At 47.4% G+C, this 26,718-nt stretch overlaps 1 protein-coding gene across 1 annotated transcript; it reads right to left on the reverse strand.

The window, feature by feature from the left end:
• Nucleotides 1-371: 371 nt before the first annotated feature.
• On the reverse strand, nucleotides 372-25,944 carry FKBP1A (FKBP prolyl isomerase 1A). Its single transcript, XM_081257514.1, has 5 exons — nucleotides 25,763-25,944; nucleotides 25,636-25,683; nucleotides 7,112-7,224; nucleotides 3,397-3,561; nucleotides 372-1,471 (listed from the first exon to the last, which is right to left on the reverse strand). The coding sequence occupies exons 1-4, from the start codon at nucleotides 25,797-25,799 to the stop codon at nucleotides 3,433-3,435; spliced, it is 327 nt and encodes a 108-aa protein (XP_081113640.1). The 5' UTR covers nucleotides 25,800-25,944; the 3' UTR covers nucleotides 372-1,471; nucleotides 3,397-3,432.
• Nucleotides 25,945-26,718: the final 774 nt, after the last annotated feature.

Below are 26,718 nucleotides of genomic sequence, written 5' to 3' on the forward strand. Positions count from 1 at the left end.
CACATCTCCAAATGGGTGGTGGCTTAGTTCTTCTGCTGGTTGCATCCCCGACTTCTTGGCAACCCCAGGGAACCCAGCATAGAACTCTACCCAGACCACACATTTAATGAACATCTGAATATGGGCAAGGGGGTGGGGCTCCCTGAGGACCCCAGCCTGACCTCCACAAAGTTCCCTCCATGGGTGAAGATGCAGATCTACTGCCCCCCATCCCATCTCCCAAGAGGGCAACGGGGAAGGATGTTCCCGCTGCAGTTCTTCTGCTAAGACACAGCCTCCAGCACTGCACCCCCACTGCCACACCCCAACCCCATCCCCTTGCACCAAAGGGCAGGGGGAGGCACCTAAAAGTAACCACCATCACGCAGAGCTGAGAAAAGCCAGCATAAAGCACTTTTATTGCAATAATAAAACTTGAAACTCATATGTAGTGCAGGGGGTGGGGTGGGGTGGGGGTGGGCAAGTAGGCAGCAATTTCTCTCACCAAATCACTACACAGGACAGCAGAGGGTGAGAGGGAAGAAGGAGAAGCCAGGAAACTCTGAGATCAGCAGGGGGAGCTGAGCATCAAAAAACAGGAGATGCTGAAGCTGTGATGACCAGCATCATTTTCTTAAGACAACACTCAAGGATTTGTCATGATGGCTGGGCTTTCATGGGTGTTAAGTGTCTACAAACAGCACCTTCAATTTAACTTTCGATTAAAGTTCTTAAAATTTAGGAAGTGGAGCCTGGATAGCTATGAGATTACAAAGGTCCTGAATATCCATTAGAAAAACCACAGGATGGAAAAAAAAAAAAAAAAGCCAGGCCATGAAGAAGGCTTCAGAGGTCCCTGCTGGCCTGGTGACACACACCTGTAGTGTCCAACATCTCAGTGAAAATGATCTGCTTTCAAAAGGCAGAGGGTTAAGGGGAGGGTGGGAGTGGGACAGTGGAGGCAAAGGCTCTCCCCTTCCCACTTTAGTTTTGGGTAGGGCTTTTAATTCAACCCGAGGACATCTCTCAACTTGGAGAATAATTCGGCCCTCAAAAGCGCCTCAAATCTGCTATGGCTTTGCAGCGCAGCAGCAAGAATGTTTAATATATAATAGATAAAACTTTCATCCAAAAAAAAAATAAAATAAAATAAAGATTCTTGCACTCCCCCCAACACCAATTCCTATCCTAAAGTTAACCCATTATTTGTGCTGTTAATACTTGACTAGTACTTAACTGGAAACCTAGATCCAAAGGACTGAAACTCAATCTTCACCCCAAAACGAAAACAAACTAAAATGGGTAACTTGAGGTTTATGGCATATAGTTCAGGTCAACACACACACGAGGAGAAAGGGGAAGAGCAAAGCCGGTGACAGAACACATTCAGTCAGGGAAGATGTTTATACAAAGAGTGTAGTGGAACATCAGGAAAAGCTCCGTACGGACTCGCTGTGCGCATCTGGAGGCGCCAGATCCTTCCACGGCACATCTGTTGGGGACAGAAAGTTGGTGAGTCCCAGCAGCTCAATGCTTTTTGGGTGCAGTAGGGACAGCCACAGGCTGCTGCCACACCAAGTCCCTTCCCTAACAGCTGTGAGGTCTGACGTGGCCCTCGCCCCTTCTGCTCCAGCTGGGGAGGGCCCACTGGGCTCGGGCTGGACTCCCAGGTGAGCAGCCTTCCTGCTCACCTTGGTTGTGTTTTTTTAAACCTAAGGTCACATTTCTGTTGCTGAGGATAGCAGGAGAGGCAAAGCCCACCAATGCAGCTGACAATACAGTTTCCGATTATCAATGAGTCTCCAACCTGGCTGCATATAGGAATCACCTGGGGGCTTTAAAAAACCTCAACACTTGGACCCCACTCCCAGTGGTGGCGGTTAACTGGTCTGGGGGGTGGCCTGGGCATCAAGACAGTCTTTAAAGCTTCCCAGGGGCTTTAATGTGCACAGCCCGAAGCTGGTTTTCCTCATGTTGAACAGACTGAGAAAACGTCTGCAGTCTTCATTCACTCACTCGAACCTGTAACCTTCTGGGTTTGCCCTTGGGCTTTCCCTCAAGACCCTTTCGAGAAGCTCTGAGCTGTGCTTCGGCAGTGTGTGGGGAGGCTTAGGCCAGGGTGACTCATAGCCATTCAGCCCTCTCTCCCCTCTTTCTCCCCTTCCCCTGTCCTTCCAGATTTCCAGAAAGACTGTTCCCAAATCAGGGTAACTCCAAGGCTTCCTCAAGTATATTATGTTCAAAGGACTCAGCTTTCCAGGGTGGGGACTAGGTGTAGACCTCTGGGCAGAGAGAGGCTCTGTAAAGTGTCAGAATTCCCTCCCGGCTGGAATGACAAGTAGAGTAGCCAGAGTCCTCAAACCTGACCAGGCCTGGATGACCCAGGTGTTTAGGGATCAAACCACTGGGAGGAAACAGCTAATAATAAAAAAGGCTCCTCTATTTAAAAAAGTCCATAGTAGGACAAAGGTACTCCATAACAGGCTGGCTGCCACTTGCTACCATTTTCAAACAAAAGCATTCTCACCCAGCCCCTGGCTGTGGCCCTCTGGTTCCAGGGGCGGGAGGGGAGCAAATGCAGAGGTCTGGGGCCATGTGGAAAGAAGATGACAAACATTCATGTGTTTTATGATTCTAATACCCACACGAAAAGTTAGGTGCCATTAGGATATTGAGTTTGGTTGCCTAGAAATGAGGGTAGAGGAAGGAAAAAAAGGTCCGGGAAGGAGATGCAGGAAAGGGTTCTGTCCTAATTTGCCACTGTCTGGATGTGACCTTGAGTAAGGCCTCTCTCTCTGGGCCTCAGTCTCCTCACTTGTTGCACAGAAACGCTGACTTAGGTCCCTAAGAGCCTCTCCTAGACTGAGAGCATCCTTTACACTTCACAAGCATCCTTAGGCCTCACCTTTCAACCCACTGATAACAAGCTGGCCTGCTGTCTGTCCTCGTGTGTCCTGGGCTTGCTCCCTGAGGCAGGTGGCCCAGGTGGTAATGCCTCTCTCATATCCTCTAACAGGCAGTAACCACAGACTGTATGGATGAGGGAGCTGCAGAGACTAGGCAGGGCAAGCAAAGTCAGTCATCCCAATCTTACCTCTAAAGAACTAAAATGCTGGCACTAAAAATTTGGCCTATATTTCCAGTTCCCAACTCAGTTTTAGTTTACAGGCTACATATAAAAATACTTAAACAGCTACCATCAGCTGCCCCATCCCCACGAGTTCTTTCAAAAGCACATACCGTCCCTTTCCAAGGTGTACACTTAAAACTGAAAGGATAGCCAATAGAGGAAGAATGTAAACGGAAAAAAAAAAACCATGGCATTTTTGATTCTCTCTGATGCTCATCAAACACTGTGCATGACGTGGGAGGAGCAAAGGGAGTTAAAGGAAGGTCCTTCAGCACAAAGTTCCTTACCCAAGAATGGGGAGCTCAGGGAGGAGGCCATTCCTGTCATTCCAGTTTTAGAAGCTCCACATCAAAGACGAGAGTGGCATTTGGTGGGATGATGCCTGGGTGCCCAGTAGCACCATAGGCATAGTCTGGGGAGATAGTCAGCTTGGCTCTCTGACCCACGCTCATCTGTGAAAAGAGCAAGGTAGAATGAATGAGCTGAGGCACCCCCCAAATGTCTCCTTAAGAAGCAGAGCTGTGGTTACCTGCCAGGACGGTGTGACTAGGACATTCCAGTGACTGCACGGCTGCCTGGGCAGCGGGCACGCCCTCTATGGGATGTGGAGGTAGGCGATCAGGCTGGATGAGCCCTATATCTGGCTCCAAGGTAGCCGACAGCAGGTGAAAATCCCTCTCGACTCCAGAACCATCAGGCTCTCAAGCTTTCTGTCCAGGCCTCACTGATCTGACTCTGGGCAGCCATCACTCTAGAAGTGTCACCACCTAATCCTTCAGTGGCCTGTCACTAGAGGCATCTATGCTCTTCAAAAAGGAGTGCTTTGATCAAAACTTTGCTTTAAAAGAAAACACACAGAAAGTAATATTTGAGGCAGTCTACTTTTCTATATTTTCTAGATTTATACTTGTACTCAGAAATACAGAAAAACTAAAAAAGACAGTATGATATTCTGGGGTACAAACTACACTGTACAAAGCAGCATGCTACCAACTGTGTGAAAAAGAGGAAAGTATATATTTATACCTGCCTGTATAAATAGAAAACATCTTTGGAAGGACACAAATAATACCACCATTTCTCTATGGGGAGAACAGAGGGTGGAGGGAAAATTTTCACTTATTAAAATGTATTTGTAGTTTTTCATTTTTCTAATCAAATACACAAGCTTAAATATTTATTTTCTGAATAGTGAGCAGGTTCTCTGCTCTATTCCCACCCTTTACCTATCTTTTTTAAGTCTCCATGTGTGCGTTCCTGGCTCTCTGACCCAGAACAAGAGATGGTGACTGAAGAGAAAGCTGCAGGCTTACTTCCTACAGCTCCCCTCAGAAACTGGGACATGTTGGACCAAGGTAGTAAGGACAGTTGAAAGCATATGGCTTAATCTAATAAAATTCAAAACAATCATATCCTTTTACCCAGCAATTCCACTTCCAGAATCTGCTAGCAACCCAAATGCCCACTGCAAGGGGAGTGGTTTCACAGCACATGTGCACCACGGGTTAGCCAACAGAAAGAATACAGTGGCCTTAATTATACTAACATGGAAAGATGTCCAAGACACATCGTTAGATGAAAAAAGCAAGCTGCCAAAATAGTACATGTGGCAGGATTGCAGACCTGTAAACACAGAAAACCAGAACACAATATCAAAAGAATAGGAAAAGGGGCACAAGACAACCCCCCTTCTTCCTGTGCTTTTAACTTAGTTGCTAAATAAATATTCTACAGAGGAGTTTAAAAGAAGATGCTCTATGTAGGTCTCAGACCACCCAGACCTCTCACAAGTAACAGAGCTGTGACTGACCCAAAGAACCCTGGGTGCAGGGGGAGACTGGGCATCTCCCCAACACCCCACCATGCCTCACCAAGCCTGGGATGTGAAATAGACTGGTAACACTATCTTGGTGGCAGCTATGGCTCCTGGAACACACAACACAATGATTGTTCCAGTGCTGGAACAGCCACAGAAGATGAGTTGTGGGGTGGACAATGGTTGGCACGGGAGATGGGGGATGGGCTACAGACCCAAGAGCCTGCCAGACTTCTGGGGTGGGAACAGGACGGGACAGAAAGGTATAGTTGAAGAGGTTTCCAAAGGCAAGTAAGCCACAAAGATCCTCTCCTTTTTGTACTGCCAACCCTCAGTCATGCTGGAACAAAAATCTAGACACCTGGGAATGGGATAGCTTAAAGTTTCTGAAAGTTCAGCAGTTTATTTGGAGATAAATCAGTGATATTTTATAGAGGAAGTAGAGCAAAGTGTATTCTGGAAAAGAGAAAGACAAATCCTTCTCTCCACACTGGTTAAATCTCCAATTCTCTTTGGTGAGAGGAAATAGATAATTTATCCATCGTGGCAGGGCCTATTATAAAGCTCGCTGGGTCTCAGGCCACCGTAAACATCCCTTCACCCGGTTAGTGCCAAGAAGAAAATTCCTGGGCTTAGTGGAAGGATAAAATCCAACTGAAATTTGGCAACCCTGGGTCCCCTACTATCTACTGGGAATTTTGAAGAGTTGGCAGAACAAAAGCTGTTTACACAACTTTGGAGGTGAGAGGTGAGAGGTGAAGAAACACACTTAAGACAAGCAAAATGACTTTCTCCATGAGTCTGACCTCGCAGAAGTGGTCCTACACAACATGGTCAACAATAAGACAAACACAAATTAAAATGATACCGAGATAACATTTTTCACTCATTATACTGTCCTGAAGCCAAAAGTTTTTAACAACACACCGTGCTGGAGGGCCTGGGAGGAGCAGGCACCTTCACAGCCCGCTGGTGGCAACTCAGAGTAATCCCCACAGATGGCAACCTGGCAGTATGTCAAAATCCAGTGCACACAGCCACTGAACCACTCACTCCACTTTTAAGAATTTGCCTATGGCAACACTTGCACAAACGTAAAATAAAGTCCATTCAAGATGAGTCACTGCAGTATTGTTTACAATATCAAAATACTGGAAATGACCCAAATGGCCATCAACAGGGTACTGGTCAAATAAATTATAGCACACCCAAGGGAATACAGGGAATACAGGCATACCTCATTTTACTGTGCCTCACAGATACTGTGTTTTTTACAAATTGAAGGTTTGTGGCAACCCTGTGTTGAGTAAATCTACTGGTGCCATTTTTCCCATAGCATTTGCTCACTTCATGTCTGCCACATTTTGGTAATTCACTCAGTATTTCCAACCTTTTCATTATTATTATTTGGATGGCAATCTGTGATCTTTGATGTTACTACTGCAAAAAGATTATGACTTGTTGAAGGCTCAGATGATGGTTAGCATTTTTTTGCGATAAAATATTTTTTAATTAAGGTATGTACAGTTGACCCTTGAACAACATGGGTTTGAACTGCGTGGGTCCACTTAAACGTGAATTTTTTTCAATACTAAATACTACGTGATCCGTGGTTGGTTGAATCCCTGGATGAAGAACTGTAGACACAGAGGGCCGACTGTAAAGTTATACGTGGATGTTCAACTGTTCAGGGGGTGGGGGAGGGATGCCCCTACCCCCACACTGTTCAAGGGTAAACTGTCCATTGTGTTTTTAGACATGATGCTATTGCACACTTAACAGACTACAGTACGGTATAAACATAACTTTAATATGCCCTCGGAAACCAAAAACTTCACGTGACTTGTTTTATTGCAAGATTTGCTTTATTGTGGTGGTCTGGAACCGAACCTGCAATATCTCTGAGGTCTGCCTACACTATGTAGCTCTATGAGGAGGAGAGCTTCCTCCTCTTTTATGTCCTGGTATATAAAGTATCAGAGATGGATTAAGTGAAAAAGCAAAGCACAGAACAATGTGTGTGGGGGTCTAAAAGAAAAAGGGGGGGGCACTTAAAGAAATTCTACAAGACACATTAATAAAAGGAGTTATTTGGGTGAGAGAGCTAGGAGTGAAAATTTTCCTACCTATAAACGTAATTTAAGAAGTAGACACTAGGAAACACAACGAAACAACGGAGAGCATACCTGGGCAACCCCTTCTTCCCAGCCTCGGATCACCTCCTGCTTACCCAGCACAAACTTAAAGGGCTTGTTTCTGTCCCGGGAGGAATCGAATTTCTTTCCATCTTCAAGCATCCCTGTGGAAAAGGGCAGTTGTAACATGAGCAACGAGGAGTAATGACATGAGGCAAGTCAGAGTCAGCAGCAGAGTGCCGGTCCCATGGGCCAGCACTGGAGGGCCTGGCAGGGTGTCCTAGGAGGATTTCCTGTGTCCTCAGTGGGCCTCTGAGGAGCTGGGGTAGTCCCTCTACTCCAGGCTTGTGAACGCTCTTCCCCAGCTCCAAGCAGTAAGTTGATACAGAGGCAGGCAGCAGTCTACCTTGTTCTGGAGAATGGGGAAGTGGACACACTCCTAGCAGGAATTCCCAGCACCCTGTGGGTTTCCTCCCAGAGAGAGTAACTGTGGGCCCTTTAGGCACACACAACAGCTCAAAGTCACTCCATGTGCAAGAAGCCATATTCCTTCCTCAATTCATTAGTCATCTTTTACAGAAATGTGGGTAGTGTCAGAACTTAACTGAACTGTAGGATACCAGTTGGTGTCGCAGAATCAGAGAATCGGAGAAGTGGCATTGGAAGACACCAAAAACTTTTCACCAGTGAACTGCTAATGACGCTAAACTGTGGGCAGTGTTTCCACTACGAGTAAGAGACTGGGCTAGGCACTCTCCACATATGAACTTATTCAATCCTTCCGACAGCACTGTCCCCATTTCACAGAACTGAGGCAGAGAGAAGTGAACTTGTTAAGCTAGGCTATAAATCCAAAAACCAAGTTCATTCTACTATTCCAGTTTCCCAGAAGCGAGACAACCCATAATGTCAACCTCGACTAAAAGGGGGCATTCCAGAGATGGAGATGCCAGTGGGTGAGTGCCACGACAAAAGATGAATAGACACCTGCAACTCCTTGCTCAAAAAAGACCATCACATTGGTTTCTCCGGAAGCCAGTATCAGCCAATTGTGATAGCTGTCACTGAGGTCCTGAAAACTCACACCAGGATCCTAGACTGGAAGGGGCCAGCCAGTTGCTGACATGTAACTAACACAAAGCTGATTTCATTGGAGACAGAGATTGGGCAGCCACCATGGTTCTAAATTAAGCAACACTCAGAAGACCCAGCAAAACACAGAAGTCTGTTGTGTTTGTATGTTTTCAGAGGTGGAGGGAAATCCCAGCCTAAAAAACAATGTCAACACTGGTAGGTGGAATGGGGAAGCAGAGCTCAATTGACAGCTTTATCACAGCTACCAGACTTTCTGTATTTTGACAAAATAGGAAATGGGGTGGGGGAGGGGGGAAGGAATTGCCGTCCTAACAGAATAGGAGGGGAGACAGATGTCCTGGGTGCAGAGTGGGTGCTGGCACTGCCTGAAGCCTGGAGCTGAGGACTGAGAGGGAGACAGGAGGATGGAGATCTACCCCTGCCAAGTCAGTGCAGAGCCAGGAACTGGCACCCCAGAACTAACAAGCTGGGGTGTACATGTAGCTCCTCCTTTACCAGAACACAATCACTACCTGATAAAAGGAATGACAAACGGCAGGACTTGAATAGTTTTTTATAAATGAGAAACTGGGAGAAGACCAGGTCTCCACTTTCCATAATACTACGGACATTCCCTTTAACCCATTTCAAGTTCTTCATACACTGACCCCACCCCAAATGAACTCAGCATTAAGGGTGAGAGGAGACTGAAGACCAGAACTAGCCTCTTCCTGGTCTATGCTCTTTAGAGCAGACCCTGAGTAGAGCCCCAGGGCTTCCTGAGCAGCCACGGTAGACAGGTAACTACTAGGTGAGGAAGCCACGTGGGAAAGAGCCAAGGATGGGAGGGTGGTCCCTGGCCTCTAAGTCCTGACTATCTGCAAAGCTGGCTGGACAAACTCAAAGAGAAAACCTGCCCAGAGGGGCACCTGAAACACAGGCTGTAGCACATTCCAGACCCTTGGAAAACCCAGACCCAGCACCCCCACCCCCCATCCTAACATCAAATTTCCAGGAGCAGCAACAGCCTGGCCCAGGAGACGAACTGGAATCAATCCAAGCCTTCCTCTTATGCCAGAGTTGGTGTGAGGTGGCCGTATGGGCCAGTTTGGGCACTTGGACCAACTGTGAAGTCTACTGGAATCTTGCAGGAAAGACCTGCCTCACTGGTAAAAAAAAAGAAACACATCCAGGAAGAAAGTTCCTGCCCTCCCTTCCTGTTGCATGCTGTCATGTAAGGATGTGATGTCTGGAGCCATGGCAGCCACCTTGTATCCACAAAGTCAGCCAGGAACCCCAGAATGGTAGTCCCATTGCTCTGAACCAGCCCCAAACCACCTCCTTTAAGACGTGCATTCTGAGGTGATTAAAAATCTGCTTTGCCTTAAGTCAGATTTCCAGTTACTTGCAACTGAAAGTAACCTAATTGGAATGAGGTAAATATTTTATTTGACATTTACTTAGTACACCCCACTGTAGCGCTGCCATGAGAGAAGTAACAAAGAAATGGAACTCAACAACCCACATCAGTAAGAGCTATCACTGTGACGACAGACCAGTGTGTTATGTCAGGACCCAGTACACACATAAATGTGTATAAATGAAGCAAAATTTACATGTAACAGTTACTATGTGGGACACACTTCTCATTTCTAAAAAGACTGCTGATTTTGACTCCCTAGATTTATTTCATGATACATTAATGGGTTGCAACTCACAGTTTAAAAAAATACAGTATACCTACAAAAGAATTATACTATTTCCTACCAAATTTGAACATGTGCCTAATCAGAGCAAGATCGTATTTTGAATTTTATTTATTTATTTATTTATTTTTGGCTGTGTTGGGTCTTCGTTTCTGTGCAAGGGCTTTCTCTAGTTGCAGCGAGCGGGGGCCGCTCTTCATTGCGGTGCGCGGGCCTCTCACTATCACGGCCTCTCCTGTTGCGGAGCACGGGCTCCAGATGCGCAGGCTCAGTAGTTGTGGTTCACGGGCCCAGTTGCTCCACGGCATGTGGGATCTTCCCAGACCAGGGCTCGAACCTGTGTCCCCTGCACTGACAGTCAGATTCTCAACCACTGCGCCACCAGGGAAGCCCAAGATCGTATTTTGATTGCAATAAAAACCACTGGGTACTGAGACAGACTCCCTACACTTTCCTTTTATTCCTGATCAAATGCATTGCCAAGCAACTTCTAGATGTTACATGCATCCATCCTGCTTTGCCCGAAGGTGAGATGTTTCAACTGTCTGACTGGTACCAGGCTGGGGGCACAGGTGAGACTCAGCCTCTACCTGCTGCTGAGCCAAACTGGAGAAGTGGATGCTCTTCAGTGCAGAGACTGTGGGTCTGGGAAAATGTCCCCCTTAAGCTTTTCTGGGACACTGAGGGGCAAAAAGAAACCATAAAAGCCAAGATACAGGATTTCTAAGTAAAGGGGCTTTAAGCAGGAGCTTTGCCAAGGATCCTTATTCTCCTACCCTATTTCGGATGAGCTGTTGTCCCTGGGAAGAGGACATGAGCCTCATTCCAGAACTTGAGAGCATGGTCATCCTCTGTCAATCTCACCTACTTCCTCGGAGAAGAAATCTTCACAGGGACGGTTAGGTGGTGGCGTTGGTAATGGGTTCCTTACATGTGAGGAGGGAATTTCCTATAATCTAAGTCCAAAGGGTAAACGATATCCAAAGATCTGAGCAGGATGTCACACAACTGGCACAGGCTAAAGGGGCCAGGAGGTGCTAGAAAAAAGGCTTCTCCAATGCAGAGGAAGAGACCACCTTCTATATGGCTATAATTTGCAGGGTGAGGAAGGAGGTGATGCAAGAGAGGAAGCAATGTCCATTAAGAAGCAGGAATGAATGTGCATACAATGCTTTCTGGAGTGGGAATTAGGTTTGTCGGTACTGGATGCAGAACATAAGAGAAGCTGTGACATCAAAACCAGTAGTTTCGGCCAAGATGGAGGAAAAGGGATCAGATTTACCCTCCTAACTAAACAACCAAAAATTAAAACAAAAACAAAAAACAACAAACTAACAAAAGAAAAGAAACGAAATGAAATGAAAAGAAGAGAGAGAAACAACCCAGACAACAGTTAAAACACTTAAGACACTGGACACTGCAATGAAAAACTGTGATCCCTGAGAGATGGGAAACTAACAAGGCGAGCCCTATGACTGCCCCAGCTTATATCCTTGGGAGTTTCCAGGGAGAAGAAAGTGGGACGGAGCTCAAGTCCACAAGACAAGTACCAGGGAGGAGAGAGCTGTAGAGGAAGACCCCGAGAGGTATACAGAAGGTCCCCCTTGGGTATTCAGTACAGTACTAATCAATGCATGTGTTTGAGGAAGCTTCTCAAGGCCTGGAAGAGCATCCAAAAGGTTTAGAAGAAACAGTGCTCAGAGCTTACACAGGGCTGGGATCAGTGCCTGTTCCCATCAGCCAGACTGAAGAAAGTCATGGTTCATGAGGCACTGGATAGGAAACCCAGGAAGATCTTGCCTCAGCAGTGAGGAATAATCAGCCCCAAACTGAGCACTGCTCGGGACCCTCCTAGCAAATCGTAAAAGCAAGACCCCAGGGACTTCCCTGACAGGCCAGTGATTAAGACTCCCTGCTTCCACTGAAGGGGGCGTGAGTTTGATCCCTGATGGGGAACTAAGATCCCGCATGCCGCGTGGTGCGGCTAAAAAATGAAGGAAGAAAGGAAGAATTAAAATTAAAAAAAAAAAAGCAGGACCCTAAAGGATCAAACTATTTCCAAGTAACTTAAGTGCTTCCCAATACAAAGCTCAAGAATATTTTTAGGAATAAAAATATCCAGCACCCCAAAACATAGAATTCACAACGTCTAGCATCCAAAGATGACCAAGCATGCAAAGAGGCAGGAAAACACAACCCACAATGCAACTAATCAATCAATTGAAAACAACTCAGAACTGATACAGAGGTTAGAATTAGCAGAGAAGGACAATAAGATTTAAGTCAAACTTCCAGGGATGAAAACTACAATGCCCGAGATGAAAAATACAGTGGGCTTTTAGAACAACTGGATATCCGTAGGCAAAAAGTAAAAACCTGGATCTATACTTCACATCATAATCAAATATCAACTAAAAATCAACTCTAAATGAACACTATAAAACTTCTAGACGAAAACATAGGGAAATAATCTTGGTGACTGTGGGTTAGGCAAAGAGTTCTTAGATTATGAGGTTAAAAAGCACAATCCATAAAGGATAAAATGAACTTCATCAAAAATGAAAACTTCTGCACTTTAAAAAATACTTCTAAGAGAATGAAAAGTCAAGCCACAGACTGGGAGAAAATCTTTAAGAAGCATATATCTCATAAAGGACTTGTGTCCAGAATACATAAAGAGCCCTCAAAACTCAACAAGAAAACAACTTAATTAAAAAAGGGCAGGGCTTCCCTGGTGGCGCAGTGGTTGGGAGTCCGCCTGCTGGTGCAGGGGACACGGGTTCGTGCCCTGGTCCGGGGGGATCCCGCATGCCGCAGAGCGCCTGGGCCCGTGAGCCATGGCCGCTGAGCCTGTGCGTCCAGAGCCTGTGCTCCGCAATGGGAGAGGCCGCAACGGTGAGAGGCCCGTGTCCCGCAAAAAAAAAAGGCAAAAGATTTGAATAGATTTCACTGAAAAAGATTAAAAAATGGCAAGTAAGCACATGAAGATGTTCAACCTTATCATCATTACAAAAATGCAAGTTAAAACCACTAGGAGGTATGACTACTACCGATTAGAATGAGCACAACTAAAAAGACTCATCATATCATGTATGTACTGGTGAGGATATCGAGGAACTGGAATTCCCACACATGGCTGGTGGCAACTTAAAACAGAACAAGCACTTTGGAAAAGTTTGGCCGTTTAAGTTAAACATACACCTCCCATTTGACCCAGCCATTCTACTCCTGGATATTTAGAGAAATGATACTTATGGCTATACAAAAAGACTTATATACACAAACGTTCACAGCAGACTTACCTGTAATAGCCAATAACTGGAACAACCCAAACATCTGCCAACTGGTGAACAGATAACCAAATATATCCATACAATAGAAAATTATTTGGCAATAAAAACGAATGAATTATCGACACATGGAACAACATAATCTCAACATAATTATGCTGAGTGGAAGAAGCCAGACAAAACAGTACATACTATATGATTCCACTTATAAAAAACTTCAGAAAAATGCAAACTGACCTATGCTGACAGAAAGCATATCAGGGGTTGCTGGCGATGGGAAGAAGGGGGAGGTTTCAAAGAGGAACAAAGAAACATACCCAAACTTATGAAGCTGTACACGCTAAGTAGCAGCAGTTTACTGCATGTCAATTATGCCTCTGTAAAACTGTTATTTTAAAAAAATGGGGAGAAAGGGAAACAAGTGAGATTTACTAAAATCCTACGTATGTTTACCTCCTTCACCCAACCTGGCAGTGGATGGCAGGTGCTTCCTCTGTCTGGGAAGGAGCAGGTAAAGCAGGCAGCAAGTCAAGCCTCAGCAGTTGCTCCCATTTTAACTCTGGACATCTCCGTGCCAGGACCTGGAGCCCTTGAACAGCGAAACCACCTGCCAAGTTAGTACTGTAATTTCCTAGAGAAAGCACGCTCTGCTGAGAGAAGGCAACTGAGGTTACAGTTCAGACATGACAGCCACTCTTAGCAAAAACCTGGATCACCAGCATGACCTTCTATCTGCAGAACTGACTGATTCCACTTCTGATTCCACACAAATCTATACCTCATGACCCAGAAATTGCCTAGGATAGCCAAGTATTCTCGATTTCAAGAATTAATTCTCGTCTCTCCTGAACGCAGCTCAAGGTCACAGACCTGGACTCAGAGTTCTATGTCCCTGTGGCACTCAGCTCAACCCCTGGCACTCACAACACTGGCACTCATGAGCACTTTTCGATTTGCTTCATTTGCATGATTTTTAAGAATGAGCAGGACAAGCGTGAGGCTTCCATTTCTGGACCTCTTCCCTATATGGTAAGAAGAATCTGAGGGATAGTCCCAGAATGGCAGATTTTACTTTTGGCACTTTTAAATTACTAGTCAGTAAGAAAAATGTGAAAATCTGGGGGGTCTCCAGTTAAAAGCACAAGGCCATGAAAAGAGTGAAAGCTATGGCTGCCTGAGGGACTGTTAAAGCAGCCTCTGGCTGGAAGGCAGTTGACATCACCTTCGCCTGGGTCTCCTCCCAAACTGTTTTAGCTGTTCTTTGGGGGAAGAACCAGACTCAAATCCCTGGAGAGGGAGCAGGAGGGCTTTAAAAAAACAGAGAGAGCGCGCGCATGAGTGTGGGGAAGTCTCCAGGTCCTCTCCCCGGCAGCATTCCTCCCACGGCTTGGCTCTTTAGGCTCTTTCTGCTGCTCATCTGTTAGGGAGGGTTCTTTCTTGCTCCAAATGAACCAGCAGAGGCAGACTTGGCCAGCAGCTGCTGTGCAAAGGTCCCTCGGACTGTGTCTCTGATGCTCAGCCCATGTCATAGAAGCAGTGGTTAAGACCCAAGGCCAGGGAATTCCCTGCCTGTCCAGTGGTTAGGACTCCATGCTCTCATTGCTCTCCTATTCATGTCCAATGTTTGCTTATTAATCCTATTTCTTCTGTTTTCCAGAAAACACAGTGGCAGGAGCTGTCAGGTATAATGGTTAAAGGCATGAATCCTGGAGGCTGGCTCCAGATTATTACAGTAAGTCCCTGCTGGTCTCTCTGTTTCTGCCCTTGCTCTCCTACAGTTTAAATTTGACATGGCAGCCAGAGTGACATTCTTTTAAAATACAGGTCAGACCCTATTACCCTTGTGTTCAAAACCCTCCCCTAGTTCTTCATTTCACTCAGAATAGAAGCTGAAGTCCTTATGTCTCTCATTGCCAAGGGCCCCGGTTCGATCCCTGATCAGGGAACTAATATCCCACATGCTGCACAGCCAAAAAGTAGAAAAAAAATTTTAAATTTAAAAATAAATAAATAAATAAAATAAACAAAAAAATCTTAAAAAAACCCCACAAGACCCAAGGAGCACCCCTGGCTTATCATTTCACTTACAATCCAACAGAAAAGGAGCCACCTCTAGGGCACCCTGCTTTGTAGAAGGCAGAGTCCGCAAATACCCTCTACCGGGTAAAGGAAGATGACTTAAGAAGGCACTGAAGCTATGGCCTCACCACTTGTAGTTAAAGCTCATGACTCACAATGTGGTTTTCAGTAGCTGATGAACCTTTGCAGGTGGTTTTCACAGGCAGCATTCTACAGGGCCCTAAATATGGCAAGTTTTAAAACTAAAAAACAAAAAACCCAAACCTAAACCAAACAATGACAACAACAACAAAACAGAATATCCCAAACCCCAAACTTTCAAAACTATATTAAAATTCTTGCCATTTACAGTTGGGAGAAGGAGAAAGGATTTCTACTTTTAACTCAATACCAGGTAGTTTCTTGAGTACAAAAAGTGCAATGGTTGAATGGTGGTAGGGGAACCAAACTGAAAATCGCCAATTTTTCTGAAGATTTGCCTTTGAAGCCACTTGGAACATCCCCAAATGGATGTACTGACCTAGGCACAGATGGGCACACTGACCTAGGCTGAGCTGCCTCCCTTCCTCCTTACTATATACAGAAGCTCTCTCAACTACCGTTTACTGAGCTGCCTGGCCAGAGACTCTTATAGAAACCACAGCCTGCACAGCCTCGGGCTGTGAAAGCTCCTTCGTGCCCCAGTCTCTAGCTCATCCTCACTCCATCTTTCCCACGTGAGTTTTATGCTTTCCAAGGGTCAATCAGCTATGTTTATTCCCAAATCCATTTATGTCAGTTATACTTACTGAAGATAGATAATATAAATAAATGAAATATGAGTGTGAACAGAAAAAGAGCAGTCCTAGCTGATATTTTGGAAATACTCAATAAGGCAATTCACTAAAAAATATTGCTAGTGAATAACTGTGTGTGGATGAGACTAAATGTATGTTCGGAGAAAGAAGTCTTAAAAACCTGGAAAGGTTTGGCACTTAGATGACCTCACAACAGTCCTTGCTCTACTTTAAAGAAGCCAAAATTAGTTTTTGCAAGAACCTTGATAGGAAACTCCACCAGAAGACCCACCCTAAAAGAAAGACCCTGCCCTTTAGTAAATGATTTATGTTTGGATTTAAATAAAATGTTTAGAGAAACCAAGTCACTTTTATGATTAACATATCAACTATCCCCTTGTCCCAATCATGATGGGTGAGATTCTACACAATGAGGCATTAATTCAAAGCTTATGTCTTTGTTCCACTTCCGGGCCTCTGCAGTTGAACTCAGGGTAGCCTTCCTGAACTGGAATTCTGAGAACCCCATGCACGTGCTATGATCACGAGTCAAATTCCGACCCAAAGAGAGAACCAGCTTCTGCTTCCCCTTCACACAAAGTGCAAGAACATTTCTTATCTGTTTTCTGAAAATGCTTCTAACCTTTGGTTAAATTCCTTTAGGTTCTATGACCAAAAGTATATTTTCAAAGGAGGGCCCATGCGCAGAATTGCAGGATGCAAACCAGAATGCAAGCTCTGGTGGGCATGCCTTTCCATTTTCTATTTTATCACAATATAAGAAGACTGCCACATTATGTCTCATGGGGGTAGGGAAGAGATGCACAAAAGGAAACACTACTTAACAGTGGTTATCTGGAAATGGTAGAAATATGCATGATCTTGAATTTTTTCTTTTTTCTGTTTTCCAGAAAACACAGAGGCAGGAGCTGTCAGGTATAATGGTTAAAGGCATGAATCCTGGAGGTTGGCTCCAGATTATTACAGTAAGTCCCTGCTGGTCTCCCTGTTTCTGCCCTTGCTCTCCTACAGTTTAAATTTGACATGGCAGGGCCTCCCTGGTGGCGCAGTGGTTGGGAGTCCACCTGCCGATGCAGGGGACACGGGTTCATGCCCCGGTCCGGGAGGATCCCACATGCTGCAGAGCGGCTGGGCCCGTGAGCCATGGCCGCTGAGCCTGCGCGTCCGGAGCCCGTGCTCTGCGGCGGGAGAGGCCACAGCAGTGAGAGGCCCGCGTACCGCAAACAAACAAACAAACAAACAAATAAATAAATTTGACATGGCAGCCAGAGTGACATTCTTTTAAAACACAGGTCAGACCCTATTACCCTTGTGTTCAAAACCCTCCCCTAGTTCTTCATTTCACTCAGAAGAGAAGCTGAAGTCCTTACAACGGCCTACAAGGCCCTGTAAGAGCTGCCACCCCACAGCACCACCTCTCTGACTTCATCTCTGATTCCTCTCACACTTCTCCACTCAAGAACACTGTTTTCTTATGTTCTGTATACACACACCAGGAATACTCCCACCATAGGGCCTCTGACCTTGCTGTTCCCTCTGCCTAAAATGCTCTTACCCAGTCACACGGATTACTCCCTTACCTCCTTCAGGTCTTTGTTCAAATGTCACCTTCATTGTTCTATCTAAAGTTTCAACTGTTCCTGTTCCCTCAGCACTACTGGCTAATGTCTAATGTTTGCTTATTAATCCTATTTATCATCTGTCTTTCCCATTACAGTTTAAGATCTATGAAGGCAGGGACTCTGTCTTCTTCACGCCTGTATTCCTGGTTCCCAGAACAGTGCCTTGCATATAACAGATGGTCAACAACACTTGTAGAAAAATCAAAGGCACCTTTGCCCCCACCAGGCCTTGCACACACCTGGCAAGCCCCTGACTGAGCCACACACATCCAAGACCATGTCGTACTTCTAGCCCCAAGTGTGGGCTGCTCAAGGCACTTCCCTTATAATGTTAAGCACAAGGGAAGGCACTCCCTACAAGGTAGGCACCTCCAGGGCAAGGCTGAGGCTTCCCCGCCCTGCCCAGCTCCTAACACATTTGTTGAATGACTGAGGGAAAGGTTTGGTGTGCTGACCTGTGTGTGTGGGTGAGAGGGGAAGGAGTGGTTACAACTTTATCAATCCACAGGGACTGGGCAAAGTCCAAAATGTTGTAAATATTCTCTTTCTTATTCTAACCCAAAGGCAACAGAAGTAGGATACCAATCATAACAGGAATGTGGGCTTTCCACACTCCAGCTGGAGTGTAATGCCAGGTCCTAACTGACCACTCAAAATGGTCACTGAGTACCTACTCCATGCCAGGCACCAACGGGGAGAGAACCTGGAGAACACCACTTGTGTGGGTCTGGCCTCCTGCAGCCTGCAGTCTCCTGGGGAAAGGGTAGATGTAACTACACACAGCCTGACTGTGAGGAAAGCAAAGGACGGGAGCCTTGTTGGAGACAGAGGCGTGAGTGTGTGTGCATGTGCGAAGACACACTTTAGTCAAGGGTCAGGGGAGACCCACTGAGGGGGTGTCATTTAAGCTGCAAGAAGAGCCTGCCATGTGGTGGGAAGCGGGGGCAGTGTGGCTGCACCTAAGCACAGGGGCAGAGACCTTCCTGCGGGGAAAGCTTGGTGTGTTTGGGGAACTGAATGCAGGCCAGGGTGGCCTGAGCTCCTGGGAAGGGAAAAGTAAAGGCAATGAGAGCAGAGACAGCAGCATCCAGGAGCTGATTATCCCCCTTTTCTCTCCCTTTCCTCCTCCTGCTCTTTATACTGCTAGAGTTTATCGGGCCAGAGTTAAAGGGGCCTAAGGGAAGAACTGCAAGGACTCACTTGAGTTCCTCAGTAGGTGTAAAAAAAAAAATAGGAAAAACAGAAATATGAATCAACAAGTACTGCCATGAGCATGAAAGGGAGAAATGGATAATACATGCCTAAGTTATCCAAAACACCCCTGGCCTTTTCCATGGGAAATAGCAGGTGACAATACTATTTTTAGAGAAAACTCCAAGGCAGACAAATGAGTTTATAGATACAATGAACTCAATCAGTACTTTACAAAAGTCAGTTTTTAACCACCAAACATGTTCAAGTTAAAATTTTTATGGTATAAGTTATACCCAATAAAGTTGTTAATGAAAAAAAAAAAAAAAAGAAAAGTCTATGAGACCCACTGAAAGGAACCAGAGCTCTTTGGAGAGGTGACTGATGCCAGTATCAGAGAAGTAAAACAAGGAAATGATTAAAAATAGTGGAAGCGGGCTTCCCTGGTGGCGCAGTGGTTGGGAGTCCACCTGCCAATGCAGGGGACGCGGGTTCGTGCCCCGGTCCGGGAGGATCCCACATGCCGCGGAGCGGCTGGGCCCGTGAGCCATCCCGCTGGGCCTGCGCGTCCGGAGCCTGTGTTCCGCAACGGGAGAGGCCACAACAGTGAGAGGCCCGTGTACCGCAAAAAAAAAAAAAAAAAAAAATAGTGGGAGCATGTCAAAAAGGTACTGGAGCCTGCCTGAAGAGGCTCCTACTGGCCAATTTTGGGACAATGTGAGTATCAAAAAGAATAATGAATATCTATGATTTTAAGGCTCCAAGTAAAATATGTGAGTTCCTAGTATACTAAAAACAAACAAATAAATAGATAGAGGGGGGAAAGTCCCTTGTCACCATGCGGGATGACTGTAAAGCCAATTCCTGACCTTGGTGATTGGTGATTAAAGAATTAAGTTTTACCCTGTGTAATAGTAGAATGGTAGTTAATAAATGTAGAAGATATGAAAAAAAATTTAAATTACCACTTCGTAAATGCCAATGAAATAGTTTCTTCTGGTAAGAATCATCAATTGATGTAAAAACCAGTAGGTGAAAGGTTGATGAGGAGCAGAGAACGTGGAGGATGTCCAAGCACTTCACAGACAGCCCACTAATTGCAAAGGGTAAAATGCACCTTCACAAAAAAGATCAAATTTAGCATTACAAATAGTGATGTTCCCCACGGTGTGCTGAGTACAAAGTGCACAACATTCTGTAAGAAGTCTTCACGTTAAAATGTTTTAACCAGAAACTAGTTAGACATTTCAACTCCTAGTTTACTGGAAATCAAGGCAGTGGAAGGAGTTAGACAACAACCAAGAGAAAACAATGAGACAGACATGGGGTATTCTATAAGATAATAAGCCTTCTCTCTTTGGAAAAGCAGTGTGAGGTGTGAAGACTCTTCTAGAGTGTTACTATAGACATAATACCCAACTGAACCTCAACTGAAATCTGGTTTTCACTGTGAAGACAACTGGGGTAGATTCAATATGAATTTGGCTTTAGATACTACTGAATCATTTAAAATTTTCTCAGATGTGACCAGTAGCAGGATAGGGAGAATACTCTCATTCTTACAGCATGCTCAGGAACTTAGCGGAGAAGTATCATGATGTCTGCAAATTACATGGCTCAGCAAAAAACCCGACATAGATATCTACCTACATATACCTATAAGTAGAGAGAAATGGCAAATATGACAAAATGTCAACCATCGTGGAATCTAGGTAGTGAGCACATGGTATTTATTCTTTTTTTTTTTTTTGCGGTACACAGGCCTCTCACTGTTGTGGCCTCTCCCGTTGTGGAACACAGGCTCCGGACGCGCAGGCCCAGCGGCCATGGCTCACGGGCCCAGCCGCTCCGCGGCATGTGGGATCTTCCCTGACCGGGGCACGAACCCACGTCCCCTGCATCGGCAGGCGGACTCCCAACCACTGCGCCACCAGGGAAGCCCTATTATTCTTTTTTGATTTTTCTCTATGTCTGACAACTTCACAAATAAGAGTTGCACATAGATGCAACAATACTATGAGGTCTTTGATTCATTTAAAGCAAGTGAGCCTTCTTCTGCTCTCACCTGTGGAAGAAGAGAGCTCGGCATCTGTGTGATTCTGTTTTTTGGTAATCAGTCCCAGAGGAAAGAAAATAATGCTTCCATAGCAAGGTCTATTTTCAAAATGTTAAAATCCAGTTATGTTAAGGAAACTTGAGGAGAAAAAGGGCTGACACCTTAACTTGCTCACACAGCCAAGCTGGTGTAGCCCAACCCTGCCCCTCTCATACCCACCTAGAAACAACAACAAACACTAAAAACCTCCCTTGGTCCCCAAATTGAAGAGAACAACTGCAGCTTTCTTAGCCAATATATTCTGTAGGCAATGTGTAGGCCTGTTTTGAGGTGAATCCTCACTCAGATTCATCTCTTTTTTATAATTACCTATTTCCCCATCTGTGAAATGGAAGGGTGATAAGGTCTCAGCCTATCCAACTCTGCCAGTGCTAAACTGCAGGGACAATACACCACTTAGTGCCTAAGACGCAGGGACCTTTAATGAGATTATGTGCAGTAACAGCGTCACTGTTGCTGCCCATCCCAGAATGCACCTGCCCCCAGCAACTCCTCACAGCAGGCACTGTTACTCCCATTTTACAGATGGCACATGGAAGCTGAGAAAAGCAGATCAATTCGCCCAAGCTAAGATCTGAACCCAGCAAAGGACCCACATCTTCTTTGGGGATCACTGTCCACCTGGTACCACCTCTGCACACGCTATACACCCAGGACACAACCAGGGCCCTGTTTCTGTACTTGCCACCAGGAGTCCACATAGTAGCCAGAATGCAGTGTGTCCTGTTAAAGTCCAAATCAGCTCATGACCCTCTAATGGTTCATCTCAGAGAGAAAGCCAGTGTTTTGATAACAACCTACAAGGCCCCACCATCACCTCATCTCCTGCCACTTTCTCCCTCACACAATCCACTCCAGCCATGCTGGCCTCCTCACTGTCCCTTCTCACACACCAAGCATGCTCCAGCCTCAGGGCCTCTGCTGGAGCTCCTCCGTCTGCCTGGAACACTGGTCCCTAGACAGCCACACTGCTCACTCCCCAACTTCCTTTGGGCAAATATTAAAATGTCATTTTGTCAGAGGCCTCTTCCAACCACCCTCACTAAAAGCAGCAAAGCCCCTTCCCAGGTCCTCTGCTTTAATCTCTCTCCACAGAGCTTCTCACCACCTGACGTGTCACACCTTCGTGCTATTACTCTCATCCCCACCAGATCAGGTCTTTGTTTAGATCATTGGCCGTGTCCCTGCGCCTGGCTGGTTGCTGTTGCTCAATCTGCTATCGGAAGGAAAAGGGTCCTGTTGTGGCCCTGCCCAAACAGTTACAGCCTGTCTGCCTGAAGCCGCCACACATTCCATCTGAGCAGTCTCTGCTGGGGGCGAGCCTTCCTCCAGACATCAGATCATCAGCCAAGAAACACCCAGCAGGGGAGTGGGTGGAATAAAGCAGAGAGGAGAGGGGAGACAGAGGCTAAAGAAAAGCAAGGAGCTGGGGTGGGGAGGGGGGCTGCAGGAAAGGGACCACACCTGCCCTGGGAGCTGCATCATCCCTCCAAGTGGACCTCCTGAGGAGATGAAGCCAAGAGAGCCTTGGTTTTTCTCAAGTCAGAAGCCAGGCTATAGACAACTTAAACCCGATCCCAAGGACAAGATGTCAACTATAAAAAAAGGATTCTTCAATCCACTTGAGGCTGCTCTGACAATGGCAGGCATGTGGCCTGCTGATGTGAGTAAAAGAGACATAAGGCTAGCTGTGTGTCAGGACAAGCTCAACTATAAAGATGATGAAGTCACCGGAGACAAGGAGAGAGCCATGAGGATCCACTTGACCCTCAAAGCACGTGTGTGGCAGATTACCATTCCACCTCCGTCCTGCCACCTCAATGCCCACCTGTCATGCTACTAGGAGGCGCTTGGCTGGTGACAGTACAGTTTGCATTTTCCCTTCTGGCACTACGATGAGGCGGCACAGGCCTTTTTTGGGGCGGTGCTCATGCTGTGCTCTGCTAGAGGCCACAGAAGGCACCAGAGGGAGCCCAGAGAGTAGCATCCAGGATACAACTGGCAGCCACCAGTAGCATTTAAAACATCCATGTGGTCAAAGTCAGTCTGTGATGATCATATCTCTGGTGACCGAGAGAAGGTTGTGGCTTCCTTACTTCCAATGCTAATTCTTAGAAGCTGCCCCCAAATCAGCTGTAGCAGACACCTGGCCAGAGCGGACTGGATCTAGAGTATTCACACGACCTGAACCTGGGTCAATGAGATTCTCCCTCCTAGGAACTGTAACCACTGGAGCCACACAGCCAAGCAATCTGAGCTAGCTCTGCAAAAGAAGACAGGAATGGGGCACAGGGGTGGGAGGAGGGTGGGTGGGCAGGCAGGAACGTCCACCATCTACGACTTGGGAGAAGCAGGAAAACAGAAAGCTGTAACAGGAGACTACTGAGGCAGGCAGGTAGAGAAAAACACAGATGAAAAGTAGGAGCATCATGAGAATTTCTCCGTTCTCAAGGTCCAGTGGGCCTCTTGCCTTTGAGGACCCCCAGATTTTTATGATACTCCCCACCATGTTCCCTCGAGATGGATTCTGTTCCCAGTGCCTTCAAAGCCATAACTGCTCTAGATGAAATCTCAAAGCGCCTACTCATTCCTCTCACGCCCCCACAGGTCTCAAATGGGTTCTTTCTGGGAGGCTGGTGGCAAAGACCCACAGGAACAAAGCCGCCTGCCCAAGAACAGCCTATTCTGTGAGTATGAGAGGCAGAGCTGGCTTCTCACCAGGGCGTCTCTGTAGGGCTTATCAAAATGAAACAAAAAAGAAAGCTTTTGTCCTAATGCATGCCAGGGTCCTGCTGCTGTTCTGGGAACATGTGGGTGGGTGCCGCCCTCGAGGAAAACACAGACTTGGAGAAGAGGCACTGGGAGCCCTGATGGTGCTCTGGGTCCCACGACCATCTGTTCTCTTAGGAAAAGGCTCCAGACATGCTGTGTGGGGACACTTCACCAAGAGGCACAGTGAAATGCTGTTCTGCCTATATGTGGGTGTCCAGTCCTACCATCAGCACCAGAAGATGGGTGATCCAAGGACAAGAGGCACAGACTTGGGAGTGGGACAGGTGTAGCCAATTATCCTAATGTGTCTACCTACAAACTGGGAGGAGAAGGGGTCAGAAGTCACCTCATCATCTCTCTGAGTCCCAGTCTCTGCCCCAGTTGGCTGTGGGAACTGAATGAACTGCCCACTCACCCAGCACTGTAAAAGGCAACTGTTACCCTTCTCATCCTGCAGATCAAAAACAACCAAACTAGCAGGTTCTCCTCCAGCAGACCTCCTAGGTGCTGACTGGGGTCTACAAAGACAGCCATTTAAAACATCAAAACCACTTTCCAGCTTCGTTTGCAGGCATGAGATCGTTCCCCATGAAGACAGGTTTCAGTACCTCCTCCTCCTCTGGTAGCCTTTTTAAAAGTTCAAGTCCCTAACTCCCTCCACCCCCGGCCCCCTTTTCTACACATGGAGAAGGGCCAGAGGAATAAAAAAGCCAGAGAACTAAAAGCGCACAGGAGGTGGGAATGTTAGTCGCTTTTTTTTTCCTTCCCAAAGAAAGTCATTTCCCTCAACAGGGGGCTCCCCCCCATCACCTGGAAGAGAAGGGTAGAGCTAATCCCTGAGCAGCGGGGTCAGAACTGCCTACAGACTACCCAGGAGGAGGAAGGGAAAAGGGAGGAGGAGAAGAAACAGAGGAAGGAGGAGGAGGAACAGAGGAAAGGGTGGGAAAGCGGAGAAAGGGGAAGGAGGAAAGGGAGGGAAGGTTGTTCATATGAACAACTGGGGCTACACCAATCACCAGCACACCCCTACAGCTAAGAAGTCTCCGCCTGTTCAGCCTCCTCCCTCCCTTCCCCCCACCAAGTACAACCCAGGAGGACCTTGTAAGGGCATGGAGTAAAAGATGGTCTCAAGGCATATGACTGTCATGTTAGAATTGTGGCTGAGAGTCTAATTTTTCCTTTGGCTTACAGTACTGTCTGTTTCCCTAACTGGGCCGCAGTTTCCTTATTTTTAGAATGGGGATAGGTCTCTACTCTTAGAAGGGTTGGGGGGCTAAATTACATGTTCTGTCAGCCTAGGCCATCACTGCCACGGAGGCATGGTTTTGTGAAGTGGCTCAAAAGTAAGAAGAGGAAAAAGACCGTGCAGATCTGGTTCTTCCAAGGCCGGGCTGGGCCAGAGCAATGACTTAGAAAGGGGGACGTCTCCCCACCCGCAGCGCAGGGCCGAGTTCCCCGGGGAAGAGGCTGAATTCCCACGGACTGGGAATTACTTCGCCCTTCTTATCTCCATCGAAGGGCGGGGAGGAAGCGGGGATAGGGTGTCAACCGGGGCACAGAAATGATACAGATCCTCTCTGATGGTCCTTGGCCAGCGCTCTGCCCATTCCTGAGCGTGTGACTTGGAAAAGTGACTTCGCCTCCCCAAGCCTCAGTTTCCCCATCCGCGCTGTGGGCAGAACGGCAGCATTTGAGGCACAGAACCGCTTCCGAAGTGCGGGATAACGTCGGGCCCGGGATCAGCGCTCGCACACGCCGGCTCAGACCGTCCGGGGTTCCGCAGGCCCGATGCCGTCCCCTCGGGGGCGCTGCCACCGCCCAGGCCTCGGCCTCGGGCCACGCGGGCCCGCCGCCGCCACGCCCCGGGCCTTTGCCCCCAGGCCGCACTGGCCGCCCACCAACCCCACCCCGCGGGCCCGCCGACTCACCCGTGTAGTGCACCACGCAGGTCTGGCCGCGCTTCGGGAAGGTGCGCCCTGAGGAGACAGACGGGCGCGGTGAGCGGATGCGCGCGGCAGCCGGGGCACTCCGAGGCCGCTGGGCGCACCTACTCACCGTCTCCGGGGGAGATGGTCTCCACCTGCACTCCCATGGCGGCGGCGGCGGCGGCGGCGGCGGCGGCGGACGCGGGGCGGGCGGGCGGCGCGACGGCCGGCGCGACAGGCGGCGTGGACAGAGAGCGAATCTGGCGGCGGTTCCGCGGCTGTGCCTAGTCCCTCCGCGGAACGGCTGCGCACGCGCGCGCCCCCGCAGCCCCGCCCTGCGTGCGCGCCCCACACGGCGCGCACGTCCCCGGAGCCCGGGCCGCGGGCCAGGGGGGCGGGAAGCCCGGAAGCCCCGAGGCCTCCGGATGCGGTCGTTCCGGAGGGCCGGGCTTCTTCTCTTACCTTTCCTTTCTTCGTTTTTCCAGCCGGGCAGGCATCTCTAACCCAGTTTCCGCATCCGAGAAATGGAAGTCAGAATTGGGGGTCGGCCAGTTACCAGTTACTGACCGGGGGACTGATAAGTCCGTGCACTTACCCCGTGAAAAGGATGGTTGTGAGAGGTCCGAGCAATGTGCGTTCGCGTTAGCATTCAATCAGTGGGTCACGATTCTGAGTTGTTTTTCTGCTTTGGAGGAGGCGTCAGCATTTACACTGCCCTGCATGAAGCCTGTCCTCTCTTATCCGAATTCATTCATTTATTCATCCATTCACAGCTTGCATACATATATTCTTATTGAGCACCTACTCTGTGCCATGCACTGTGTTAGGTGCTGGGGAAACGTGGGTAAAGGAAACTCCGTACCTGACCTTACAGACCTTACGGTCTCGCGAGGAAGAGACAATCAACCACGCAGGTAAATGTAAAGTTTCAAATCTGTAAGTACTGTGAGAGCGGTTCATGGCATTGTGCTCTGAGGGACATGTAATAGAGATGCCTAACAACGTGGACTGTGGTGACATGCTTCCCTGGGGTAGCCAGGTTTAGTCAAGGTCGGAACGTATTGACCAGCTGTGTGTGTGTTGGGG

The sequence above is a fragment of the Mesoplodon bidens genome, assembly GCF_964165515.1.
Source record: "Mesoplodon bidens genome assembly, chromosome: 15".
Classification (NCBI taxonomy): domain Eukaryota; kingdom Metazoa; phylum Chordata; class Mammalia; order Artiodactyla; family Ziphiidae; genus Mesoplodon; species Mesoplodon bidens.

Coding starts and splice junctions, on each gene's coding strand:
- FKBP1A (XM_081257514.1), bottom strand. CDS start 25,799: ATGGGAGTGCAGGTGGAGACCATCTCCCCCGGAGACG. Junction 25,684..25,762: donor GACCATCTCCCCCGGAGACG/GTGAGTAGGTGC, acceptor CTGTCTCCTCAG/GGCGCACCTTCCCGAAGCGC. Junction 3,562..7,111: donor GGGAAGAAGGGGTTGCCCAG/GTATGCTCTCCG, acceptor CTCTTTTCACAG/ATGAGCGTGGGTCAGAGAGC.